Source organism: Motacilla alba, chromosome 26 (genome assembly GCF_015832195.1).
Source record: "Motacilla alba alba isolate MOTALB_02 chromosome 26, Motacilla_alba_V1.0_pri, whole genome shotgun sequence".
NCBI classification, from domain to species: domain Eukaryota; kingdom Metazoa; phylum Chordata; class Aves; order Passeriformes; family Motacillidae; genus Motacilla; species Motacilla alba.
This window is the reverse complement of record NC_052041.1, coordinates 4581648-4603941: the sequence shown is the minus strand read 5'-3', so window position 1 is coordinate 4603941 and position 22294 is coordinate 4581648. Positions and strand designations below refer to the sequence as shown.

The following is a 22294-nucleotide window of genomic DNA, read 5'->3' as shown; positions in this document are numbered from 1 at the left end:
CAGCGATTATGGCAGCAGCTGGGAGATGGGGGAGCCGGGGAGGTCATAAAGCGAATAAAGAGGAGCGGCCCCGCTCGCCCTGGGGCTGCACGGGAAGTGAGCAGGTCTGGCTGGGATAAGGAGGAGTCAGAGGGCATTCCGGGGGTCTGAGCGATCCCAGCAGTTCCGGAGCTCTGGGGGCTCTCCCAGGTAAAGCTGCGCAGGGACATTGCACCATCAAAAGCGCCTTTCCCTCCGTGCACACCCGTGGCTTCCTGCACTTGTGCTCCCTGACCCTCTGGGTAATTTTGGGCTCTGCTGGAGAGAGTTTCTCCCCTCCCAGGACCCCTCCAAGGCATGGGGGGAATGCATTAAAGGTTCTTCAACCATTTCCCGTTTCCTTGGAAAGCTTCAGAGCACCCACCCTGCAGCTTGGGAGCGGGGGTTCATCCTGTCCCGTCGTCACCCTGCGGCACAGACATGGGGTGCAGCGTGCAGCCTCTCAGAGGACCTCCAGCTCTACTCAGGGGCCACCACTGCCCCTAAAGCTGTGCAGGAGCTGGAGCAGAAGAAGCCCCACCACTGCAGGGGACCAGGAAACAGCTGCGTGTGGGGACAGGTCGGGCTCCATGCTCTCTGTGGTTTGTACAGTGACATCAAGGGCCTTCAATAGTTTTATTATATGTGACATGGCTGCTTATCTATTATTCTTGTGATGCAGCCAGAGATTAGCTACAGGCAGGTGGGCAGAGATTCCTCCAGGCTGATTCATGAGTCCTTTCTCCATCTCTCCCCTGCAGCCGCGTTCCCAAGCATTGAAGCTCCAGCAGAGGCAAAAGACACCGGAATCGGAGCTGATGGGTTGACAGGGAGGACAAGGAAAAAGTCCCGAAAACTGCTCACACGGGGCAGAAAAGCCAGACTTCGTTTCCCTCTTTTGTTGTTCCTCAGGTGTCGCAATCTCTCCTTTTCCTGGTTTGCATGTGCAAGCAGAGCTGCGATTGCGAAAGATGTCGGGGACAGCCCGGCACAGCTGGAGCCCGTGGAAGCTGGTGGCACTGGGTGGCTCCAGCCCCGAGCCCGCTGGGAGGGAAGCAGAGGTCTCATTTTGGGGCCTTTCACCCAGTTTTGCAGCGCTGTGCTGCACTGCCCAGCTCTCTCTGAGCCCAGAAAAGCAAATGTTTTCCCCTTTAATCTCTGTCTGTTATCGAGATCCCACTGCTACCGATAAGAGAAGCAGGTAAAGCTCTTTCAGACTGAGCTGTGAGTTTGGCAACAGATCCCAGACAGCCCAGGATGACTCGGGTCTGGGATGCTCTGGGTCTGGGAACTCCCCACTGCTTGGTGGCACCTGACACTGTCCAGCGTCCCCAGCTGTGCTCTCTTCCGCTTTGCTTCTGATCCTTCTGCTGCTCTGGCCTGGTGTTTGTTCTGGTGAAAAGTTGTAAAGAAGCCAAATAACCCCGGGTGACCTGGCGGTGGTGTCGCAGCAGGTCCAGCCTGTGCAAACCAAGCCCTGCTCCCCAGCCATCCCCCAGGCAGGCCCGGCTGCGGGGCAGGAGCGGCCGCAGGAAGGGCGGGATGGCCGCGGTGCTTTCCCAGCACGGCTGCTGCCAGCCTGGTGTGAGTTCACACGCGACTCCACTCTGCATCTGCAGTCTCCACGGCTGGGACACTCGTGTTTCTGTCCCGGGGGAAGGGATCCGTGGTTGGAGGCTGTGGCCCCGGGGCTGTGCTGGGATGTTCCTGCTCTGGGTGCCCTCGGGGGATCCTGAGGTGGGACACGGGAGCAGCTTTGGGTGCCTGTGTGGCCTTGTCCAAAGCGGTGGATGCTCTGAGTGGGCTGGGGAGCTCTGCTGGGGCTGCCAGGAGCACTGGGGGGGCACTGGGGGCCCTGGACCCCCCTTCTGGCTGTGCCACATCCCAATCAAACATACCCAACCCCTGGCAAAGCCCAGGCAGGGGCTGGCGGCTTCCCAACACAGCTGCTTGTCCCGGGGTCCCCCCACAGCCACTTCCACGTGTCCCAGGCCCAGTTGTGTTTACCAAAACAGGGGAACAGAACTCCCCTGGGACATGGGAACCCTGCTCCAGGGGGAGCTTTCCCCACGATAAGATAACATTGAGGCATTTCAAAGGGAGGCAGAAACTCCTGGCGCTGCCGATAGCTGCTCGCACCGGGGTCTCCTTCCTCCGGGGCTTTCATTTCCTCAGGGCAAACATTTCCGATGGGTGGCTTATCGGCTGCGCCTGCCCGGGGGTCAGGGCAGCGAGGGATGCCAGCTCTGTCACCGGGGTGTGGGCTGGGGACAGCCACGTGCCCGCCGGGACCTGGTGACGTGGGGCCAGCCCGTGGTGTTTGCAGCGGGGTTTGGTCTGACGTGGGCTTTTAGGGACGGGGGAGTTTGGTTTTGGCAGCACTACGTGCGCAGGAGAACTGCCTGAACTGCCCTGCCTGCTTCATGTGCTAAAAAAAAAGACAATAAATACCAGCTCGGTGTCTGTCTCGCTCAGAACTGCTTTTTCCTGCTCGTGCCGGTGGAGACAGCCTGGGCCCGGCGTGTGGCACGTTCTGGCTGTGCCCCCGTGCCCCATCCTGCAGCCACAGACCCCAGGGCAGGGGACAGCGCTGTGTCCCTGAGCTGGGAGGGTTTGGGTGCTGTCAGGGCTCCCTTCACCCCCAACATCTCTGTGCACCCTCACTCACAGCTCCGTCCCTCGGGCAGGGCTGGTTCTGGGGTTTGGGTCAGGGACGCTCCCGGGGTGTCCCTCAGGGATGCTCCTGGCCCCAGCACGGCCCAGCCTGCCCTGGGAGTGATGTCGTGCCATGGGCCTCGCACATCTGACAGGTCTCTGTGCGGCAGCTCTGGCTCCAGGAGGAGCCAGGTGTCTGTCTGTCCCTGTCCCTGTCCCTGTCTCATCCCGTGTGAGGGTGGGAAGGGGTTAACGGTGCCCAGGTTTGCCCGTTCTGGTCCGAGCCCGCCCTGGACGCACCTGCCAAGGGTTAACCCGGCCCGGGCTGTTCAAACACCTCGGCTGAGGTAAGCGCTGCTTGTTTGTTCAGGTAAATAAGGAAGGAATCGGATATAATGGGCAAAGGAGGCTCTGCCTGAGCCCTGATACTCGCTGCCGGCGTTTCCCTCGCACAGCCGCCGCTGGCTTCGTCCCTCTGCTGTCCCCGAGCCCCTCGGGGTGCCCCGCTCTCCTCGCTGTCCCCTGCCGCCGGTGCCCCCCGGGGGCCGATGCGGCTCAGCCCGGCCGCGCTGCCGCGGAGCGGGCGCTGAGCGGGCGCGGTGCTGCCCGCCGGGGCTGGGACACCTCCCCCGGGGCCATGTCCCCCGCACACCCCGCGCCCAGTGCCACAGGGACGGCTCTTGCCACCCTGCGCTGGCACCCATGTGGATTCTGAGCTCGCACAGCCTCCAGGTAAGGCGCCCGCGCTGCCGCGACCCCCGCCCAGCCCACCTCCCCTCCCTCCAGGGGTCCCGCTCTTGGCACCGGTCTGGGGTGGACACGGTGCTGTCCCGTGTCAGAATCCCACCCCACAGCTGCGTAGGGACAGGTTGTCCCTCGGTGCCAGGTTCCCGGCATTTCTCTGCGCGGTGTCACCCAAAATGAAACGGGATTTGCTGTTCCTGTGTCTTTGCGACCTCCTCCTGCTCAAGCAAGGAGGGTGGGATGGAGCCAGGACTCCTGGGGCCGGCTCCTCCTGAGCCCACCCGGTGACAGCTGGGACACCCGGGGCGCCGGGCAGGGGACAGCGAGCCTTGGGGCACCGTGTGACGAGCCAGCAGCTGGGACCCTTTGTGGAGCATCCTGGGTGGCTCTTGAGGAGCCGCCAGCTCCGGGGTGTCTCTGTGAAGCTGAGCCCCTCGTCCCAGCTGCTTTCCTGCTGGGGTGGTTTTTTGTGTCGGCCCTAAAGTCGCTCTGGCTGCGGGTTTGGTTTTCGTGGTTCTGCTCGGCTGGTGAAACACAAACACCGTGAGGGTGCCAAACGCCCACAATGCCGGCGCTCTCCGGGGCCGGCAGCACGGGGGGGAAGGTGCTGCTATAAATAGGGGCTCCCTGGCCCCAAATGGGGAACACCAAGCTCTGCTGCTCACGGGGGGGACAGCGAGCACCAGGCTTTGCTCAGGTCACTGCTGTTTGCCTCCCTGCGCCGATGGAGAGGGCAGCCTGACCCAGGGCGTGGGGACCTGTGGGGACACCTGGTCCCCGTGCCAGCAGCCATGCAGGTAATGGCAGGAGAAGCCAGGGCACCTCGTGGTGTTGGAGGAGGCTGGTGGGGAGCCCAGGATGGGCTGCATCCCCTCGGGGGTACAACAGAGTGAGACAGGGGCTTGCCCCTGGCCCCAACCCTGTCACCACGCAGCCCTGAGGCTGTCACCTCCCCAGCCCCTGCTCTGTCACCTCCCCAGCCCCCCAGTCCCTGCCCTGGCTGTGGGCAGGTTCTGGCCAATCCTCCTCCCTCCACCCAGAGATAAGAAGGGTGCGTGGCACAGGGTTTGGCAGCAGGACGTGGCACAGCTGTCACTCTGGGGTTTGCATGGGACATGCTGGCAGCATCCCAAATTGTCAGCAGCCTCTGAGCACCCACCTGGCTGCCTGCTGCAGCCCCGGCTTTGCAGGGACCCCAGGGCTCTGTTCCTGCCTAATGCAGGCTGCTCTGGGCAGTCTGGGACAGCTCTGGGTCCCGCTCATCCCCAGTTCCTCCTGGGACAGCCCAGCCCAGCACATCCCTGTCCCAGCCCGGGGCTGGAGGTGACCCTGGAGCCTGGCCCTGGTCCCTCACCCCGCTGCCTGGGCAGGGCTTTCGGAAGTGCCCGGGGGCTTGGGATTCGTCCCGGGCGCTGCGGGCAGCACCCCTCCCGCGGCGGGGCCAGCCTCCCGGTCCCACGGCGCTCCGGCACAACCTGTTCCACCGCTGATTGGATTTTAATTAACGGACCCATTGTTCGAGGGTGGGGGGTGGGTGAATTTTTTTTTTGTTGTTTTTTTTTTCCCCAGCGTTCCACCCTGAGCCATGGTGGGCTGCACTTACCAGGAGAGCTGGCGGTGGCACGGGGGTCCTTGTCCCCATCGTTGTCCCCCTCGGCCGCGGGGTCTGTGCGGGGCTGAGCCGTGAGCCAGCAGCACCCACAGCCCCGGGCTGGCGCTGGCTCAGCTCTGGCAGGTGCAGGAGCCCCATCCCCGTCCCCGGACCCCATCCCGGTCCGGTGCAGCCGGAGCTGCCCGCGGAGCAGCGGCCGGGAGCTGCCGGGGCTGATGCAACGAGCGGCTCAGCCTGGCTCGGCTCGGGAAGGGTTTTGGGCGCCTTGTGGGGCTGTGCAGCCGGGGCTGCGCCTCCAGCTCTCCTTTTCCAGGGAAATGCAACAAGGGGTAGGGGAAGAGGGGGAAAAGGCCGCCTGGAGCGGCTTCTCAGCGCAAACAGGTCCCACCCAGCCCGGCCGCCCGCATGCCAGAGCCGGAGAAAGTCAAACAGCGGCCCCCGCCCTGGGAGTACAGCGCCCTTGGTGGGGCACAGCTCAGCCTTTTGGGGACACTTCCCCAGGGCTTGGGTCCCTCTGGTCCCTGCTGGCAGCGGGGGAACAGGGTGAGGGTGAGGATGGGGCTGGGGCCGTCCCTCCCGAGGCGCTCCCCGGGATGGTTCCATGGCCCTGCTCCCCCACGGCTGGGGATGAACCGTGAGCTCAGAACATGCCAGAGGCGCCGGGAATGAGGCACTGTCCCCTCCCCAGACACCCCCACGGCCGGCACTGTGCAGCAGCAGGAGCTGCACAAGCTGTTGCCACTTCCCTTTTGTGCTGGGAGCAGCGTGAGGCTGGATTTAGGGCTGATCTCCTAAAGCTCTTCCTTTAATCCCGAGCAAATCAAGGAGAGGTTTGGAAGCGGGCACCATCTCTCAGGGAAACTGTTTGGGGATGGTGGGGGCAGCCCCAGACCAGAAGAGGATTTGGGTACCCTCTTCTCCCTCCTCCTCCTAGCTGCAGTGCCACCAAAACCACTCAGGGTTGAGGGCTCCAGCTCCTGAGCCCACGCTCCCTGCCCAGGCCCCCGCGGGCTCAGGCTGCCATGGGTGCTCTGCAGGTGTCCCTGGCTCTTCCACAGGTTTTTCTGAGCTCTTGGGGCTATTCCAGGGATGAAGTGGTGAGCTTCCACCACGTGCAGGCAATGCAGAACTTCAAAACCCATATCCCTGGGAACACTGGATCCTCAGGAGCCGCAGTAACTCCCCCCTGAGCAAGGGGCACGGGGCTGGGTCCCCATTGTCCCTCCTCCACTGACCACCGCCATGCCCGGGGGCTGTGCTCTGCCTGGAGGAACCCTGTGGCACCTTTTCCTCTCATTTCTTTTAAACCTTTCTCCCCCAGCTGGGGTTTGGAGCAGCAGGGCACCCCCTTTCCCTGGCCACTGCCCCCTGCTCCCCTTCAGGGCTGCCTGGTGTCCTGAGGGGTTTCAAACTTTGCACGCTCCTTTCCCAGGGCCAGCTCCGTGGCTGAAGCTCCTTTCTCTGCTTTTAAACCACCAGTTTGGGATGGTTCTTCTTCTTCTTCTTCTTGTAAAACGCAACGCTGAAGGTGGAGGAGCTGGGCAGTGCCCTGGCCAAGCCCATCAACAGCTTCTCCCTGGCAGGGCCTTCCCCTTCCCAAAGTCTCGGGATGGTTTTTGGGGAGGTTTCTCCACGGATGGAGCTGTTCCCTGGTGTTGCCATGGAAATTCAGCAGTTCATCCTCTCCTCCATGGCCTCCAGGACTCCCTGCGTGCAGAGACAGATGGAACAGGCTGATTTGGGGTAGTTTTCCTTGCACGAGAGTGAAGGTAATTGCAATTGTCCTGTCTGACAAGGGAAGTTCTCATCTGGAGGTTGGCAGGGCCGGGTCCCTCCCGGGGATCCGGGTCTGGGGGCTGTTGTGCCTCAGGTGGAAGCAGCAGAGGATGATTTCCACGCTCAGAAACGTGTCCCTGCAGCTCAAGCATCCATCGTCACCCCAGGGCTGTCCTGTACAGGTGCTGGGGAGCCCCCCTGGTGTCCCCACTGCCTCCTGCTGGGGCCTCAGCTGCACCTGGGACTGAGCTGCTGCCAGCCTGGGGTGCAGCCCCTGGGGAGACCCCGAACACCCAGACCCCGAACACCCCGACCCCAAACACCCAGACCCTAAACAGGGGTCATCTCCTGCTCATCTCCTGAGCTCCCTCTCCCTGCTGGCTGCCGCTGCTGTTGTTCCCCCCAAGCTGGGGACAGCCCCCAGCCGTGGCTGCCCCCGCGCTGCCCCTCGGGCTGGCAGGGCGCAGTGGGGCTCTTTGCAGGGTTTTACCCCTCTAACAGGCTTAGTTCCTCCCTTTGTGCCTGGCTGCTGGGCGGGGGAGGCAGGAGCGGTGCGGGGCTGAGCTCTGCTCCTCTCTCACCCCCGGGCAGGTCTGGAGCCGGCGCTGAGCAGAGGGATGGGCAGTGCCAGCCCCGGGCTCGCCGCTCTGCCCTCCGGCCGCCTCGCCTGGCTGGACCCCGCGCTGCTGCCGCCCCCCCGGGACCCCGAGCCCCGGAGCTGGGGCTGCCCGGAGAGCCCCAGCCCCCCCAGCACCCCCGAGCAGCCCCTGCCAGCTTTCTGCCTGCACTACTTCGACATGCTCTACCCCGAGGACACGGCCTGGGCCACCAAGGGCGCCGGGGAAGCGGCCCCGAGCAGCGGCCAGGGCGGGCGGGAGGAGGCGCGGAAGGAGCCGGAGCAGTGTCCCGTCATCGACAGCCAGGGCCTGGGGCTGGGGCCCGAGGGGGACCTGCAGGACAGCCTGCCCCTGGAGGAGCACTCGCTGGAGCAGGTGCAGAGCATGGTGGTGGGCGAGGTGCTGAAGGACATCGAGACAGCCTGCAAGCTCCTCAACATCGCCGCAGGTGGGTGCCCCCGGGGCTCGCTCGGGCGGGGATGGCTGTGCTGGCGTGGGAGCCAAAGCCACGCTGCTTTTGGGGGGCTGCAGCCGTGTGTGGGGGTCTGGGGGAGTGTGGCTGCTCCCCCACGGGAGGAGGGGATGGTTCTTGGGGGTCTGGGGGAGTGTGGCTGCCCCACATGGGAGGAGAGGATGGTTCTTGGGGGGCTGCAGCTGCTTGTGGGGGTCTGGGGAAGTGTGGCTGCCCCACACGGGAGGAGGGGACGGCTCCTGGCCGGCCACACTCACCCCCCTGCGGCCCCAGACCCCATGGACTGGAGCCCCGGGAACGTGCAGAAGTGGATCCTGTGGACGGAGCACCAGTACCGGCTGCCGCAGATCGGGAAGTCCTTCCAGGAGCTGTCGGGAAAGGACCTGTGTGCCATGTCCGAGGAGCAGTTCTGCCAGCGCTCGCCCGCCTGCGGCGACATCCTGCACGCCCACCTCGACATCTGGAAATCTGGTGGGTGCCGGGGAGCGGGAGGGAGGCGGGGAGGGTGGGCAAGGCAGGAGGTGCCCCCCTGATCCCCCGCTCCTCCCTTGCAGCCGCCTGGATGAAGGAGAAGGCTGTCCCGGGAGATGTGAGATACTGCGGTGAGTTCTGTGTGGCCCCACTCCTGCTTCGGGCAGGCCTGGGGTACCTGAGGGGTCCCTCCCTGTTTGATTGCAATTACCCGGAGCTCCGGAGCCGCCGCTGCTGGGGGATCTGTGCGGTTCACACCCTCCGCCCCAGAGCAGCCCCGCGGCTCTGCCAAATCCAGCGAAGGGGAAACGGCTCGGTGCCCTCACTGGGCCTGTCCCACACCCCTGCACCCCTGCGGGCAGCTCTGAGCTGCTCTCCCTGCTCCAAGACAGGAGGGGAAAGCAAATCCTCCAGACCCAGAGCCAGGCTGAGCCCCGGGGACCCCCTGGCATCGAGCGGGGGTCTCTGATGAGGACTGGAGCAGCTCCCTGGGGCGGTGCACAGCAGCGAGCTCTGTCCCTTCCCTCCTCTCGTGGCAGGAGGTGACAGCAGCTGGGCCGACAGCGAGGTGGACTCGTCCTGCGCCGGCCAACCCATCCACCTGTGGCAGTTCCTCAAGGAGCTGCTGCTGAAACCGCACAACTACGGCCGCTTCATCCGCTGGCTCAACAAGGACAAAGGTGGGCAGGCACGCTCCAGAGGCCCCGGGGCGGGCGCCGGGGGGCTGAGGTGGGGCAGGAGACGCTGTAACCCTCCGTGCTGCCCCGCTCCCCTGCCAGGCATCTTCAAGATCGAGGACTCGGCGCAGGTGGCCCGGCTGTGGGGCATCCGCAAGAACCGCCCGGCCATGAACTACGACAAGCTGAGCCGCTCCATCCGGCAGTACTACAAGAAAGGAATCATCCGGAAGCCCGACATCTCCCAGCGCCTCGTCTACCAGTTCGTCCACCCGCTGTGAGCGGCGGCAGGACCGGCCGAGCACCGGGAGGGACAGGGGACCTTGGCTGCCTCCCTCGGCCCCAGGCACAGAGAGCCTCTGCCAGCAGCAGGACCTCGGCTGCGCTGCGAGGCTTCCCCTGCCAGGACCTGCTGGCGTCGGACACGGGGACCCCCTCACCTGCAGCAGGCCCTGGTGCGGGGCAAGGACCGTGCAGAGCCCTCGTCCCCCGTGGGAAGGGTGGGCAGCGTGCCTGGGCTCGTCCCCGCTCCTCTCCTCTCCTCCTTCCCAGCTTCTGGCTGTGGGTGGCTTCACCCCAGCCACTGTTCAGGGAGGAGAAAGCCTGGGGCGTGAGCTGAGAGGATGGCACCCGCAGGGACAGGGACACCCGCAGGGACAGGGACACCCGCAGGGACAGGGACACCCACTGCTGCTCATGGTGCAGCCCTGTCCCAATCCCTGTGGGAGCAGCCTGGCACCAGCCACGGGGGCTGTGCCACTGGGGGCCTTGGCACCCCCTCGGGACAGGCGCATCCCCCCTTTGCTGGTCACTCCAGGACGTGCTCGGCTGCTCCCCTTCCCGGGGATTTGGGGCTGCAAACGGGACTTCTGCAAAGGAGCAGCTGTAAATGTGGGTGTGGGGCTGTGCACGGTGGGGATCCCCAGGCTGGGTCCCCCATCCTTGTGCAGGGGCCACCAGAGTCCTCCTAAAACCCCACCCAGGTGCTGTGCCCTGGCACAAAGCTCTTCCCTTGATTCGGATTTCACTTGGACAGCCTGGTTCTGGAGTTTGGGGAAATGGAGGTGGCAGCTTTGCCATTTCCCTCTGGACAATAAATCCAGAGCATGATCTGCCAGGGCTGGACTGGGGCAGAGAGCTGGGAATTGCTTCACTCGCTCATTGCACCAGAGTCGGAGTTACCTGGCAATGTTGATCTTTTATATTATAGGCTTTTTTTATTTGGTTATTTGCTTTTCTGTTTTGGCTGGTGCTGAGTTGTGGTTTAGGTTCAGATGCCAAGGGTGGCCCAGGCTTCCAGGGATGTTCTGTGGGAGCTTAAAAGGAAAAAAACACCTGCTTCTTGGTCTCTCGATTTTTTTTCCTTAAAATATCCGCCGGTGCCAGCAGCAGATCCAGACAGCCCTGCTCCCATCCTGGCAGGAGGGACGGAGGGCAGCGAGCAGCAGGGGAGGGAGGAAAACTGCCTTGGCCTTTGGAAAAGGGAGTGGAAAAGCAAAAAAAAATGGGGGGAAAGAAAAACAAAAAAGCAAAGTGTGCCTTGTGATTTGCCGTGTGCCCGACACAGCCGGTGCGGGGGCACTGAGGATGGGCCGGGGGTGCCGGCGGTGCCCCAGATCCTGTGTCCCCCTCACGGCTCCCCTGGCAGGGTGGGGGAGGGCAGGAGGTGACATCACCCTGCTTTCACAGGCTCAGGAGAGCGCTGGGCCGGGGCTGCTGCTTGGAACAGCCCCAAAACCTGCACCCCTCGAGCCCCCAGGGCTCTGTCCGCAGTGGCACTAGAGTCCCCAAAGGCAGTGGCTGTTCCCTTTGTCCCTCCAGCCCCCAGCAATGCATCCGAGCCCCCCGTCCTGCTGCACCCCAAAACTTTGGGGTGGGGGTGTCGCTACCCGGAGGTGCCCTGGGGGTCCACAACCACCTCAGCCACCCCCCCGGGGGTGGGACGGACGCACAGCAAAGGAGACCCCAGAGCCAAGGACGCTGACAGAGCTCGGTTATTTTCTCTTGCTGCATTTTGTTGTTGTATCCACGGAAATACAATCACGAGAGATATATATATTATATATATACTTCTTAAATTACACAATCAATGTACAAAAACCGGGGTGCATTGCTGAGACAGGTGGTTGGTTGGGTCTTTTCTGACTTTGTGGTTTTTTTTCCGGTACCTGGCAGGGGCTGGATGGCTCCCGCCCACCGTGCCCAGCACACGGTGCTTCCCCTGCATCCGCGAGAACACGGGATCCCTGGGGCCAAAAAATTCACGAACCAACGGAGGGGGCAGGAAAGGAGCAGGAGGAGCGTGCGGGAAGCCGATGGCATTGATGCTGCTAAGGGCGATGGTATGGAAAGAAATGAGAGGTGATCTGTAGGGAAGAGCTGGGGATGGCAGACGCACCCGAGGCAGGCGGTGGCCGTGCTGGGCGGGAGCAGCCGCGGGAGCTGCGGGGCCGGGGCAGAGCCCAGGGGAGAAGGGGTAGAGCTCCGCGGGGACAAGCAAAGGGCAAAGCTTGCGGCCATTCCCCTGCCTTGGCGTGTCTTGATTTCGACCGTCTTCGCCAGGCAGCCGCTCTGCCCGGGCCGTGTCCTGAGCCCTCCTCCCGGGCTGCAGCTCCTGCCGGCACCCTGCACGGCCGGACGATGCTCATCCCCCGTCCCTGCTCTGCTCCTGCCTCTCTCCAGGAAGGGGAGGATGGGGACCGTCCCCAGCAGTGCCCAAGGCAGTCCTCGCTGCCCCAGGCTGGGCATGCAGGTGCTTCCAGCAGCAGCGGGCCCTGGCGGCTCCTTCTCCGGACAGCGCTGGATTTTAGGGCCATCTCACCTGGATCTGGTTTGCGTTGGATACCTGCCCACCCGAAGGGCGATGCTGCTCCCTGCAGCACAGACCGGGCATCGGCTCGGGAGCCTCCGCCCGCTCCAGGCGCGCTGACAGCCCAGCCGGGAGGAGGAGGAGGAAGCTGAGGAGATGCCAGCAAGCTCCATGGCGGGGCTGGTCCCACCTCACCTGGGCATCTCAAGGATGGCCGCGGGGCTGAAGGGGGCAGTCACCCCCTTCCTCGGGGCGGGAGGATGGACTGGGGAGAACATGGAAACGCCAAAAAAAAATAACCAACGGAGTCAGACTCCAATCCCTCTTGGTTTTCTGGGATGAATTTGGTTGGTCCCAGGAGCTTCGGCGCCGTGCGTTTCGGAACAGTTCCAGCCAATCAGAAGGCGGCTCATGATTTCAGTATCTTTAAAAACCAACCAAGCAGGAGCTCTCACTGGTTGGGCTTTAAGATCTTGAGGTATCGGCTTTTCGCTCAAAAAAAGAAAAAAAAAAAAATTCAACTAACGTAGACGAACGGACAACGTCATCTTTCGCTTCACGTTATCTTAGAAGAAAGCGACTATGCAAAATACTCTTCGGAGACAACTCTTAAAAAAATAAAAGCTTGGTCGGAAAATATGTCTGAATCTCTAAGGGTGAGGAGTGAAGGACCAGACGGCAGAATGGCTGGTTGGCTGGTGGAGAGATGGAGACAACGGAGGGTGGATTTATCTGCTGACGGTGACGAGGAGCACACCACAAGACTTAGATTGCCTCCACGTAGTTGGCGGGGTACAGCCCCAGCTGCCCGTTGTCCAAGCGCCCTTTGCACCACCCCTGCTCGTCTTCCTCACCGAGTTTGGTTAGTTCATCACCTGGAGAGGAAGGTGGAAGGAAAGAGCTCATTGCAGGTGCTGGAAATTCTCCCACCCCCTTTTCCTCCCTGGGATGGAGCTGCTGGGGGTTTGCAGGACTCATCCTGGCCACACCAGTTTGTAGGATAGAAAGGCAAGGGGTGACTCACGAGCCCTCACGTGCCCTGTCCCTTCCCAGTGCTCCTGTCCCTTCTGCCTTTGGGCTCAGCTTTTGCCTTCCCCTTCTGACAGTTCAACTCTTCGAAGGGCTGGGCCAACTCAGAAATTATTGGAGGGATTTCACACCCACAGCTCCAGCAGACAAGCCCCATCCTCCCTGGCGCCGGCGAGGGCCCGTACCTGCTTTGAAGCTGAGCTCATCCTGCTCCTGCCCGTCGTAGTCGTACAGAGCCCGCACCCTCACGCCCTTCCCCGCCGACTCCTCGTCGAAGGGGTTGGCGCCGCCGTTGGCCTCGCTGGTGTTGAAGGAGTTGCTGCCCTCGTCATCGGACCACTCGGCGCTGTAGGTCTGCCCGCGGTCGTGGCTGCTCACGCTGGCAGGGGGAGGAGAAGGAGGGGTGGCTGTCACCGAGGACATCCCGTGTCCCCAAATGCTCGCACAGGCACAGGCCGTGCCTCTCGTGGCACCTCGCCTTCATGCCGGCCCTCACCTCCCGCGCTCGCCCGCCTGAGCCCCCGTGTCGCCCGCGCTGCTGGCGTTGGTCAGGGCCACCCCCTCGCCCTTCTTCTGCTTCTCCTTCCGCGTTATCGTGTGCGTCAGGTCGGGGTTCCACTCCTGCAAGCACAGAATGTCCAACCCCTGAGTGCCCGGCTGCCCCGCAGGGCTGCCAGCACCCAGCCGGGCGCCCAACCTCACCTCAAACTGGGGCCAGTTCATGGGCATCCCGGGGCCGCTGGTGCTGCGGAACCACCGCAGATCCTCCTGCGCGTCCGACATGCGGATGGTCTGCTCCAGCTCCCGGTACACGTTGGCATAGCTGCGGGGAGAGAGGTGTTTGGGGGGCTGTGGGTCAGGGTGGAGCCCTGGGGACAGTGAGGGACAGGGGGACAGGGACAGGGAGAGGAGCAGGGACAGGGACAGGGACAGGCCCAGACGGCGTCACCTGGGGACAGGTTGTGTGTCCTCCAAGCCACCGGGGGAGCCAGGCTCCCGCACAGCCTCCTGCCGCTCTGGTACCTCTTGGTGACCATGGTGTTGGCCAGGATTCGCCTGCCCTACCTGCTGCTCTCGGCCAGGTTCAGGTGCCTCTTGATGTCCAGGAGCATTTCCTTGAGGAAGTTGAGCCTCTTCTCCTCGAACTGCTGGCACTGCTCAAAGACCTGCTCCATGCTCTCGATGTACTGCGGGGTGCACTTGTTCAGCTCGTCCAGCACCTTCTCGTACTTCTCCTGAGTCTGCAAAAACACAGGGGGGACCCTGGTAGTACCTCGAGCACCTCAGAGGCCGTTTCTGCCTGCTGAGAGGTCTGGTTTGGGGGTCACCAGAGCTGGGGAGCCCAAATTGAGCCAGGAGCCTCAGCGGGCGGAATCACCCCCCAAAGGTGGGGTAAATCCCTGCCCAGCTCACACTCCCCTGAGCACTGCCTGCAAGTCCTTCTCCTCCAGGAGCACAGGGATGGGAAAATGGGAACTGATGGTGGGGAAAGGGATGTGTGGCCATCTCCACTGGTTTCCCTTGCCCAATGCCCCATGCGTCTGGCACAGGGCAGCGCTTCACACCTTTTGCACGTCTTGCTTGCACTTTTCCACTTTGTCCTGGAGCTTCTTCTGTTGCTCAGGAGTGTTGGACTGATCTGCCTTGCTGTTGGCTTCGCGGGTCATGGCCAGCTTCTCCTCCTTGCATGCCAGGTGATAGGCTTTCTTGGCCGTCTCCAGCTGTGGGGATGACAGGGAAGGGACATCAGAGTGGCGGTCACAGCCCCCCGCCAACCCCTCTGCCTGTGGGGAGGTGCCACGTGTCTCTCCCAACCTGGACGGGGCACACAGAGTTGGACCTGGGGCCACAGGCTTTCCCCAGGACACTTTGTCCTTTTCTCACCTCCTTCAGCTTCTTGGCCCAGGGCTTCTGGGCTTTCCTGAAGCCATCCTCAGCCTCCTTGGCCTCCTTGAAGCCCCCCATGATCTGCTTGTGGTAGGCGTCCTTCTGCCAGTTCTTGACCTTCTCGAAGTCGTCGTTCAGGAGGCTGTTCTTCACCTCCTGGTGCAGCTCGCTCACCTTGTCCGCCTCTGTCATGATCGCGGCCCACGCCTTCTCCAGGCTGCCATACTGGGGACCTGGGGGCCGAGGGGACACCCGGGGGTCACCCCACTGCCCTTAGCCCTCCATTTCTGCCAGGTGAAGCTGTGGTTGTGCACGGGGACCCAGGTGTCCTCCCGTGGGGAAGCCATGGTACCTTTCTCGATGAGCTGCCTCCACCGCTTGGACCAGTCGGTGAGCTGCTGGGCGTAGGACTTCTCGATCTTGGCCCGCTCGTGCACGCAGTTCATGAGGTCGTTGCAGAGCCGGTGTCCGTCATCGATCCGCTTCACCGTGCGCTTGTAGTTCCCCACCTGGCATGGGCATGGGGACAGGCAGCTGTGGGGGCTGTGACCATCCCGCCTGGCTCAGCCCCGGCTGCCCTGGGGTGGCTTCAGGGGAGGCACCAGGCAGTTTGGGGGTGCAGGGATGGAGCTTGGGGTCGGGGCTGCTCAAGCCCAACTCCCTCTAACCCCTCTGTCACCCAGGGACAGCCAAGATTGAGACCTTCGGCAGAGCCAGCTCAGACACAGAGCCACCACAGCAGGGAGGGAGGGCAGCCCCCAGCCCAGGGGACGCCCCAGGGTGCAGTGACAGTGGCGGTGGGGCTGTGGGAGGAGAGGATGGCCGGGACTCACCTCCCAGAAGCTGTCGGTTGTCTCCTCGGTGGCCGATGCCGACTCGTCATAGGAACCCGACATGGCTCCCGGCGCTGCCTCGGGCGGCAGAGCAGGCGCTGGGGGTTTCCTGGGCAAACACCAGCCTCATGCACTGAGGGGACAGGAGAGGGCAGTCACGGGGGGTGCAGGGGACCCCCATTCCTCCTGCCGACAGCTCTGCGGGACAAGCATCCTGGTACAGGGGACCGTGCCCGCTCCAGCTCTGGACCTACAGACTCCTCCGGTGCCCACCACCCACTTGGTGCCATCCAAACATCCCGGAGCCAGCGGTGCTGGGAGGGAACCGCGGGGAGCAGCACAGTGGGAGCTCACTGGGCAGAGCCTGGCTCAGCACTGGGAGCCGCTGGGCGAGGGGCCGTGGCAGGGTCAGGGGATGCGCCGCCCAAGAAATTCTCGTCCTGATATTCCACCCTAATCCGTCCTGATCTTCAGAAAAACGGCATCCCCAGAGCGCCACGTGGCCCCGCTGCTTGGCTTAACCCTTTGCTGCTTTGCTGAGAGCTGGGAGGGGGCCGGTGGCTGGGGGTGGCACTGCATGGGGACAGAGCAGGGACTGTGGTGGCCGTTTCCTAGGCATCCTCCTCATCATCCTCATCCTGACCTGGATTTGGACGGTGTTTCCACAGGAAAGCACTGGGCCTATCCTGCATGTCATCTGCCACCGAGATGGGGACAAGGTGGCCATGAACAGCTCAAATTTCCTCCTGCTCTGTCCCCAAAAGGGCTGAGAGGGATGTGGCCATGAACCTCACACACCATCCCTTCCTTGGGAAGGTGGAATGGGCAGAGGGAGGCCTGGCTGCCCATGGGGTAGGGGGCAGGGCTGGGAGCACACAGTCCCGTGGAGGGCACTGGTGGGTGCCCACGCTCTCCAGCTGTGAGCACAGCTGGCCCTGAGGTGTCCCCAGGCCAGGGCAGGGCACGGCCCCAGGAGGACGGGGACCTGAAACGGTTACTGGAGCGCGGCGCAGGGCTCGCTGTGCTGGAAGTAACAGGGCCCGGCAGGGATTTAGTGATATAACCAGGGAGGCACCAATCCCCTCCACCCTCCCCAGACGGTTAAAAATAAACGCGTGACTGTCCCTCGCTCAGCCGCCGAGACGCAGATGGATGGGGGACAGCAGTGTCCCCCCGCAGCTGGCAGCACGCAGCGCCCGCGCCTGCCTGGCACCCACGGCACCGCCACCGCCACTGCCTGGCACCCACAGCACTGCCACCACTCCTCCTAGCACCCACGGCGCAGCCACTGTCCCTGCCTGGCACCCACAGGACCACTGGCATTCACGGCAGCACCACTGCCACTGCCTGGCACCAGAGCACCAACGCTACTGCTGCCTGGCACCCACAGCACGGCCACTGTCCTTGGCACCCACAGTGCCACCAATGCTCCTGCCCGGCACCACAGCACTGCCACCCCCACCCCAGCACCTGCAGTGGTGACAGAGCACCTGGTGGCACAGCCCCAAGGGACCCCGCAGGTGCTGCTGTCCCCCCTGAAAGCCACGGGCACCGTGCTGTGCCCCTGGTTTTGCTGCAAGGGCTGCGCTGGCATGGCAAGGGTGACAGCCCCAGCATGCCAGGGCTGGGATGGGGATGGCAGGGAGGGAGCACACCCATGGCTGGGTGTACCCCAGGACCCACGGGCACAGCGCCAGCCCCTGCTGCCCCCAGCCAGCCACTCATGCCATGGGGCACTGCGGACGTGGCTGCTGCAGCTCCCTCTCCAAGCCACTACCTGGTCCGAGCCGCAGCCCGGGGGTTATTTTTGGCTCTGCATCACTTCCCAGCGAACGCTGCCGCCTCGGCGCCACTCTCCTGCCACGCACCCCCACGCACCACCGTCCTCGCACGCCCGCGCACGTGCCAGCGCCCCCACCGTGCCAGGCCACCTCGGCCGCCTGTGCCACACGTGCCAGCCCCCTGCCAGCCCCCTGCCAGCCCCCGCCAGCCCCCGGCCCTGCCAGCACAGCCCATCGCCTCGCATCAGGGCGGCCGGCGGTGATGCCCGGCGCCTGCAGAGCCGGCGGCCGAGCCGCGGCGCGGAGAGCTGCCAGCCCCAGCCACACGTTGCTGCTCGGGCACCCCGGGCCTGGGGGGGCTCTGCTGCGGCCCCTCGCCTCCACGGAGCTGCCAGGGAGAAGCCACAGAGCGTTTGGCATCAAGTGACAGCGGTGGAGTTTGTCCCGGCTCCTGCTCCACGTGCCCTTGGGCTGCTGCTCCTGCAGAGGCGGCCCCGCTGCGTCTCTCCTGTCAGCGTGCTCGGTGCTGAGCACTGACACAGCTCTCCTCACCCTCCAGGCAGCTCCAGCTGCTGCAGGGGGGTCTCTGCCCTCTGTGGGGGCCGGGCCGTGGCCGTGGCCCTGCGCAGGCAGGAGGCTGCTGCAATGCAGAGGCTGGTGCTGCTGACACCGCGGGCACGGCATGGGCAGCTGCCTGCGCCCCCATGGCAGAGCCCTGGCTGGCAGAGCCCTGTCCCCAGGGAGGTGGGACAGTTCAGTCCTGCTGTCCCCTGTCCCCAGGTTGCTCTCTTCAGGTGTGTTTGTTGTCCTAGACCCAGCATGTCTCCTGCAGCCGAGAAGCAGGGGATGGGGATGTCACACTCCTGCCCCTGGGCACATTGGCTGAGCCTGCTGGGGACCAGGGGCAAGAGTGGCTGCAGAGCCTCTGGGGAAGGTTCCTCTGCTGCCAAGAGCCCCTGGCTAAGGCAGGATGGTGGCAGATACACTGCAAGCCAAGGAGCAGAACACAGGCGAGTTGGTGTCCCCATACCTGTCCCCATGCTGTCCCCAGGCAGGAGGTTCACACCAGGTGTGAGCCCCGTTGCTGGGAGGGCAGTGGGTGAGTGACCCTTGCTGAGAGCATCCAGGGCAGGGGGAAGCCACACTGGGAGCTGCACTGGTCTGTGAGAATCCAAGCAAGTGGGCTGGGCCTCGGGCTTTTGGCCACAGGAAAGGTCATTCGCCCTTCCTTAGCACAGGGCTGCTTGAGGGTCCATTTTGGGGTGCAGAGCCAATGCCACCATGATGCACCATTGTGGCCATTTGTGGCAAAGACAAATGGATTCAGCCAAGGAGGTCCAGAGGAGCCTGACAGCAGATCTCCCATCACGGGAGATGCTGGGGCTGCTGTGCTGCATCCACCGTGGGTACCAGTGCCCATGTGCTGCTCCCACTGTGGCCGCACACGAGGCTGGAGGTGGCACATGGGGGGGGGGTGAAGTGGCCAAGGCACAGCGGCAGGGCCCAGGGAGAACCCGTGACACCGACGTGTGTCACAAGAGGCTTTGCAGCTGCAGGAGCTGAGCCTGGTTTGCTGCTCAGTCTGACCCAGCTGAGGGGCTGTGGGATTCCCAGCCCAGGGCTGGTCCGTGTGTCCCACGATGCTGGGAAACGCTCCTGGGGCTGGCAGGGGTCAGAGCTCAGGGAGCCAGGGAGTGTGGGGAGGTTTGGCTGCGGCGTGGCTGAAGCGTGGCCCCCTCCAGAGCCCACGGGGACCCTGTGAGGAAAGGGTTAAGTGGGTGCTGCTGATTCACGCTGGCAGCTCCGCATCAGCGGCGCCCAGGGCTGAGCAGCCTCAGCACCCATCCTGCCCCCTCGTCATCAGACCAAGCCCAATGCCAGGCAGCTGCTGAGCCTGGGCCCTTCCAGGGTACTGTCTCCATGGGAGCAGGCTCTTGTAGGGTCCCTCCTGCATTCCCTGGCAAAACCCCTTTGGCTGCAACATGAGCAGGGCTGGAGCCCTCGGGCAGAGAGCCAAACCCAGAAGGGTGGGTGATTCCCCATGGGATTTCAGCCAGAGCAGCACCACGGGGCTGCACAGGACCCAGCAGGGCACGAGGTGGCTGCAAGGACCCTGGAGGGGGCACGTTGGTAGTGGTGGGAAACTTCAGGGAGCCACTTTCCCAAGGAATCCTGGGTGGAACGTGCCTATGGCAGCCTCCTTGCTTCCATCGGGGTCATCTGCATTGATGGGGGGATCTGAGGCCTGGGGACCTGCTGGCCCCTGCGGGGTCAGGGCCTGTGGGATCCCCCAAACCAGAGAGGAGGTTCAGTGATCCAGGAGCAGTACCAGGAGCCTGGTGTCCTGTGCACAGACGGGAGGCCGCCGGGGGCCAGGTGCTGCCAGGTTGCAGTAGCCAGGGGAGACGCATTTGCTCCAAGCCCTGGCAGGGATCGGCTTCGCAGCTCCTGTGGGCTCTGCAGAGAGCTTCCCCTTCCCTCTGAGCTCCCAAAACCTCCCTGCTCAGGGCACTCATTAATCTTCTAGGGATTTTAGGAGCCTTGTGCAAAAATTTCAGGAAGCTTGCTCGGCATTTGCAGATAACGCAAGCGTCTCTCCAGGGGAGCCTGCAGCCCAGCTCAGGGGCAGCGGATGTGCCGGGAATGCGGATGGGGAACGTGGATGGGCATCCCTGGAGGGGCAGCAGCAGCAGGATTACCAACACCCTGCATGTGCTCAGGCCCGGGGAAGGGAGAGGGGGCTCAGCCTCAGCTGGGGGCTCCGCTGGCTGCCCAGCTCCGCAGCTCTGTCTCATCCTCGGCTCGCCGCGGTAAACAAGGCTGCTCGGACAGCGAGCAGGGATTTGTGCAGTCCCGGGAGCCGGGTTTAGGCAGAAATCCAAAGATGAGGTTTGCAATTCAACCCAGAAGTGGCAAACGGGGATGGGGGAGGATACGGCGGTGCCGTCCCCCCGTTTCCGCAGCAGGGAGGGGGACGCGGAGCGTCACGCGCTGCCACGGGGGTCCCGTGTCCCCTGAGCCTCGGCGGGACAGACCCGGAGCTGGTGGTGACAGAAGGCAAATGGAGCTGCTGGGAGCAGGGGAGGTGGAGGGACAGTGCAATTCCAGCTGTGTGCGGAGGGGAAGCAGACTTAGAGCCAGAGGGGATGGGGAAGTGGGGAAATGGGGGGGCAGCAAGGGAGAAGCTGGGGTGACACGGCTGAAAGGAGGGGGGTCAGTGATGGGGGAAGGTGTTTATTTGGGCAGGGGGACGGCGATGACAGCGACAGCACAAGTTCCCCCCATTATTTGTAGATGGGGAAACTGAGGCACAAGCCCGGGAGTGCGGCAGCATTGCAGACGGGGCGTCCCTCTCCCCAGCACCCCAGTGGACACACACTGGAGGGGGTGAAGGTCATATACCCCCCCAACCTCCCTGCCTTGCGGAAGGGATCAGGGGACATTGTGTCCTGCCGGGGGGCGCAAAGCCATTCCTCACTGCCCGGTCCTTGCACAGCAGCCCCCTCGCCGTCCCCCCACCCCGCAAAGGACCCCGGGCATCCCGCACCCCATCCCGGCAAGGGACCCCGGGCATCCCGCACCCCATCCCCGCAAGGGACCGGGCGTCCCTCACCTCGTCGCCGCAGTGGACCCGGCTGTCGCCGCGGGGGCCGCGCTCACCTGCCGGGGGCCGGGGGGGCCGGGGGCCCGAGGCCGGGGCCGGGGCTCCGCTCGCTCCGCTCCGCTCGCTCCGCTCCCGCCGGGCAGCGGCGGCGCGCACGGCCGCGGGCACGCGCCTGCCCGAGCCGCCCGTTGCCATGGCAACCGGGATGGAGCCGCGGCTGCGAAAATCATCCGGGGGGGGCGGGGGGGGGAATGGACCCCCCCATCCCCGCGCCCGAGGTTCCGCGCTGCCGCCAGCCCCCGCAGGACCCCCCGGCCCCGGCCCCTCGCCCAGGGCACCCACCGGGGCCGCCCCACTGCGGGGGCCGCGGCCCGGGGACACAGCCCGGGGGGGGTGGGTGCTACGGCAGAGCGAGGGTCGGGCCGCGGGCTCCGTTAGGGCCTAATCGGACTCGTTTCCCCCGCTCCATGAGGCGGGGGGGCTCTTTGGGGACCACCCCCCCCCCCGTTGTTCCTGGTCCTGCTACCCCGGGGGTCGTTGTCCCTCCTGTATGGGACGGGACAGAGCCATGCGCTCCCTCTGCTGCTGCCCCGGCCTCTCTGTCACCCCCGCGGTTGCAGGGGGGGGCTTGGGGCTGAGCCACAGCTTTTGCAGGAACAAACACCCCAAAACGCCTTCGGAGAGGCAGCCGGTGCCGCCTCCTTGCCAAATGTGCCAGCTGGGAACAGGCTGGCATGAGAATCAGGAACAGTGTTTTCCCCCCGGCAGGGCTGGGGAAGGGGGTGAGGGTGCTGCACTACCCGAGGCTTCTTGGAGGGGAGCAGGGCAGCTCCCCCTCACTGCCATCTGCCCATCTGCCTCCTCCCGAGCCCCGGGGCTCACGCCCGGGGTCACCGGGGCTCGATACAGGATGGGAGTCCCGGGGGCAGAGGGGGCTGGAAGCCGTCGGGAGGCGGGCAGGATGCGGGTGGGGGTGATGACAGGCTCCCCGACACTGCGCCTGCATCCCCCCGCGAGCGGGGGATGTCAGGGAAATTAAAAGCCAGCAGGAGACGAGAGCGTCCAGGCGAGTAACCGAAGCCGCCGCAGAAGCCGCAGTAATGAGGCTGCCGGGGCCGCTGCCGCCGGGATCGGGTTGCCCAGAGAATGCGACCCGGTCCCGGGGGGCTCTGCCGGCCTCCGACGCCGGCTCAGCTTTCCCCTAACAAGCGCCTTGGACTGCCTAATGAAGCTCGGTGGGGCTCTGCAGCCCGCCTGCCTTCCGGCTCCGCGCCACCCGAGCCAGCACAGCTCACGGCCACACGGAATG

The 22294-nt window shown here is 64.3% G+C and overlaps 2 protein-coding genes across 2 annotated transcripts; one reads left to right on the top strand and one right to left on the bottom strand.

The window, feature by feature from the left end:
• The first annotated feature begins 3041 nt into the window (after nt 1–3041).
• SPDEF (SAM pointed domain containing ETS transcription factor) lies at nt 3042–12147 on the top strand. Its single transcript, XM_038162666.1, has 6 exons — nt 3042–3405; nt 7397–7870; nt 8168–8365; nt 8449–8496; nt 8905–9045; nt 9145–12147. Exons 2-6 carry the CDS (start codon nt 7423–7425, stop codon nt 9321–9323), a joined length of 1014 nt encoding a protein of 337 aa, XP_038018594.1. The 5' UTR covers nt 3042–3405; nt 7397–7422; the 3' UTR covers nt 9324–12147.
• On the bottom strand, nt 11032–21193 carry PACSIN1 (protein kinase C and casein kinase substrate in neurons 1). Its single transcript, XM_038162643.1, has 10 exons — nt 21042–21193; nt 15601–15733; nt 15120–15276; nt 14765–15000; nt 14446–14601; nt 13946–14121; nt 13583–13703; nt 13377–13501; nt 13066–13259; nt 11032–12726 (listed from the first exon to the last, which is right to left on the bottom strand). Exons 2-10 carry the CDS (start codon nt 15661–15663, stop codon nt 12617–12619), a joined length of 1338 nt encoding a protein of 445 aa, XP_038018571.1. The 5' UTR covers nt 15664–15733; nt 21042–21193; the 3' UTR covers nt 11032–12616.
• Between the last annotated feature and the right edge of the window lie 1101 nt (nt 21194–22294).

What these genes read in the sequence shown, in the direction of transcription:
- SPDEF (XM_038162666.1), top strand. Translation starts at nt 7,423, where the DNA reads ATGGGCAGTGCCAGCCCCGGGCTCGCCGCTCTGCCCTCCGGCCGCCTC. An exon ending in GCTCCTCAACATCGCCGCAG is followed by an intron (nt 7,871 to 8,167) that starts GTGGGTGCCCCC and finishes CTGCGGCCCCAG; the next exon opens with ACCCCATGGACTGGAGCCCC. An exon ending in GGGAGATGTGAGATACTGCG is followed by an intron (nt 8,497 to 8,904) that starts GTGAGTTCTGTG and finishes CTCTCGTGGCAG; the next exon opens with GAGGTGACAGCAGCTGGGCC.
- PACSIN1 (XM_038162643.1), bottom strand. Translation starts at nt 15,663, where the DNA reads ATGTCGGGTTCCTATGACGAGTCGGCATCGGCCACCGAGGAGACAACC. An exon ending in GGGCCAAGAAGCTGAAGGAG is followed by an intron (nt 14,602 to 14,764) that starts GTGAGAAAAGGA and finishes TCATCCCCACAG; the next exon opens with CTGGAGACGGCCAAGAAAGC. An exon ending in TGAACTGGCCCCAGTTTGAG is followed by an intron (nt 13,502 to 13,582) that starts GTGAGGTTGGGC and finishes CTGTGCTTGCAG; the next exon opens with GAGTGGAACCCCGACCTGAC.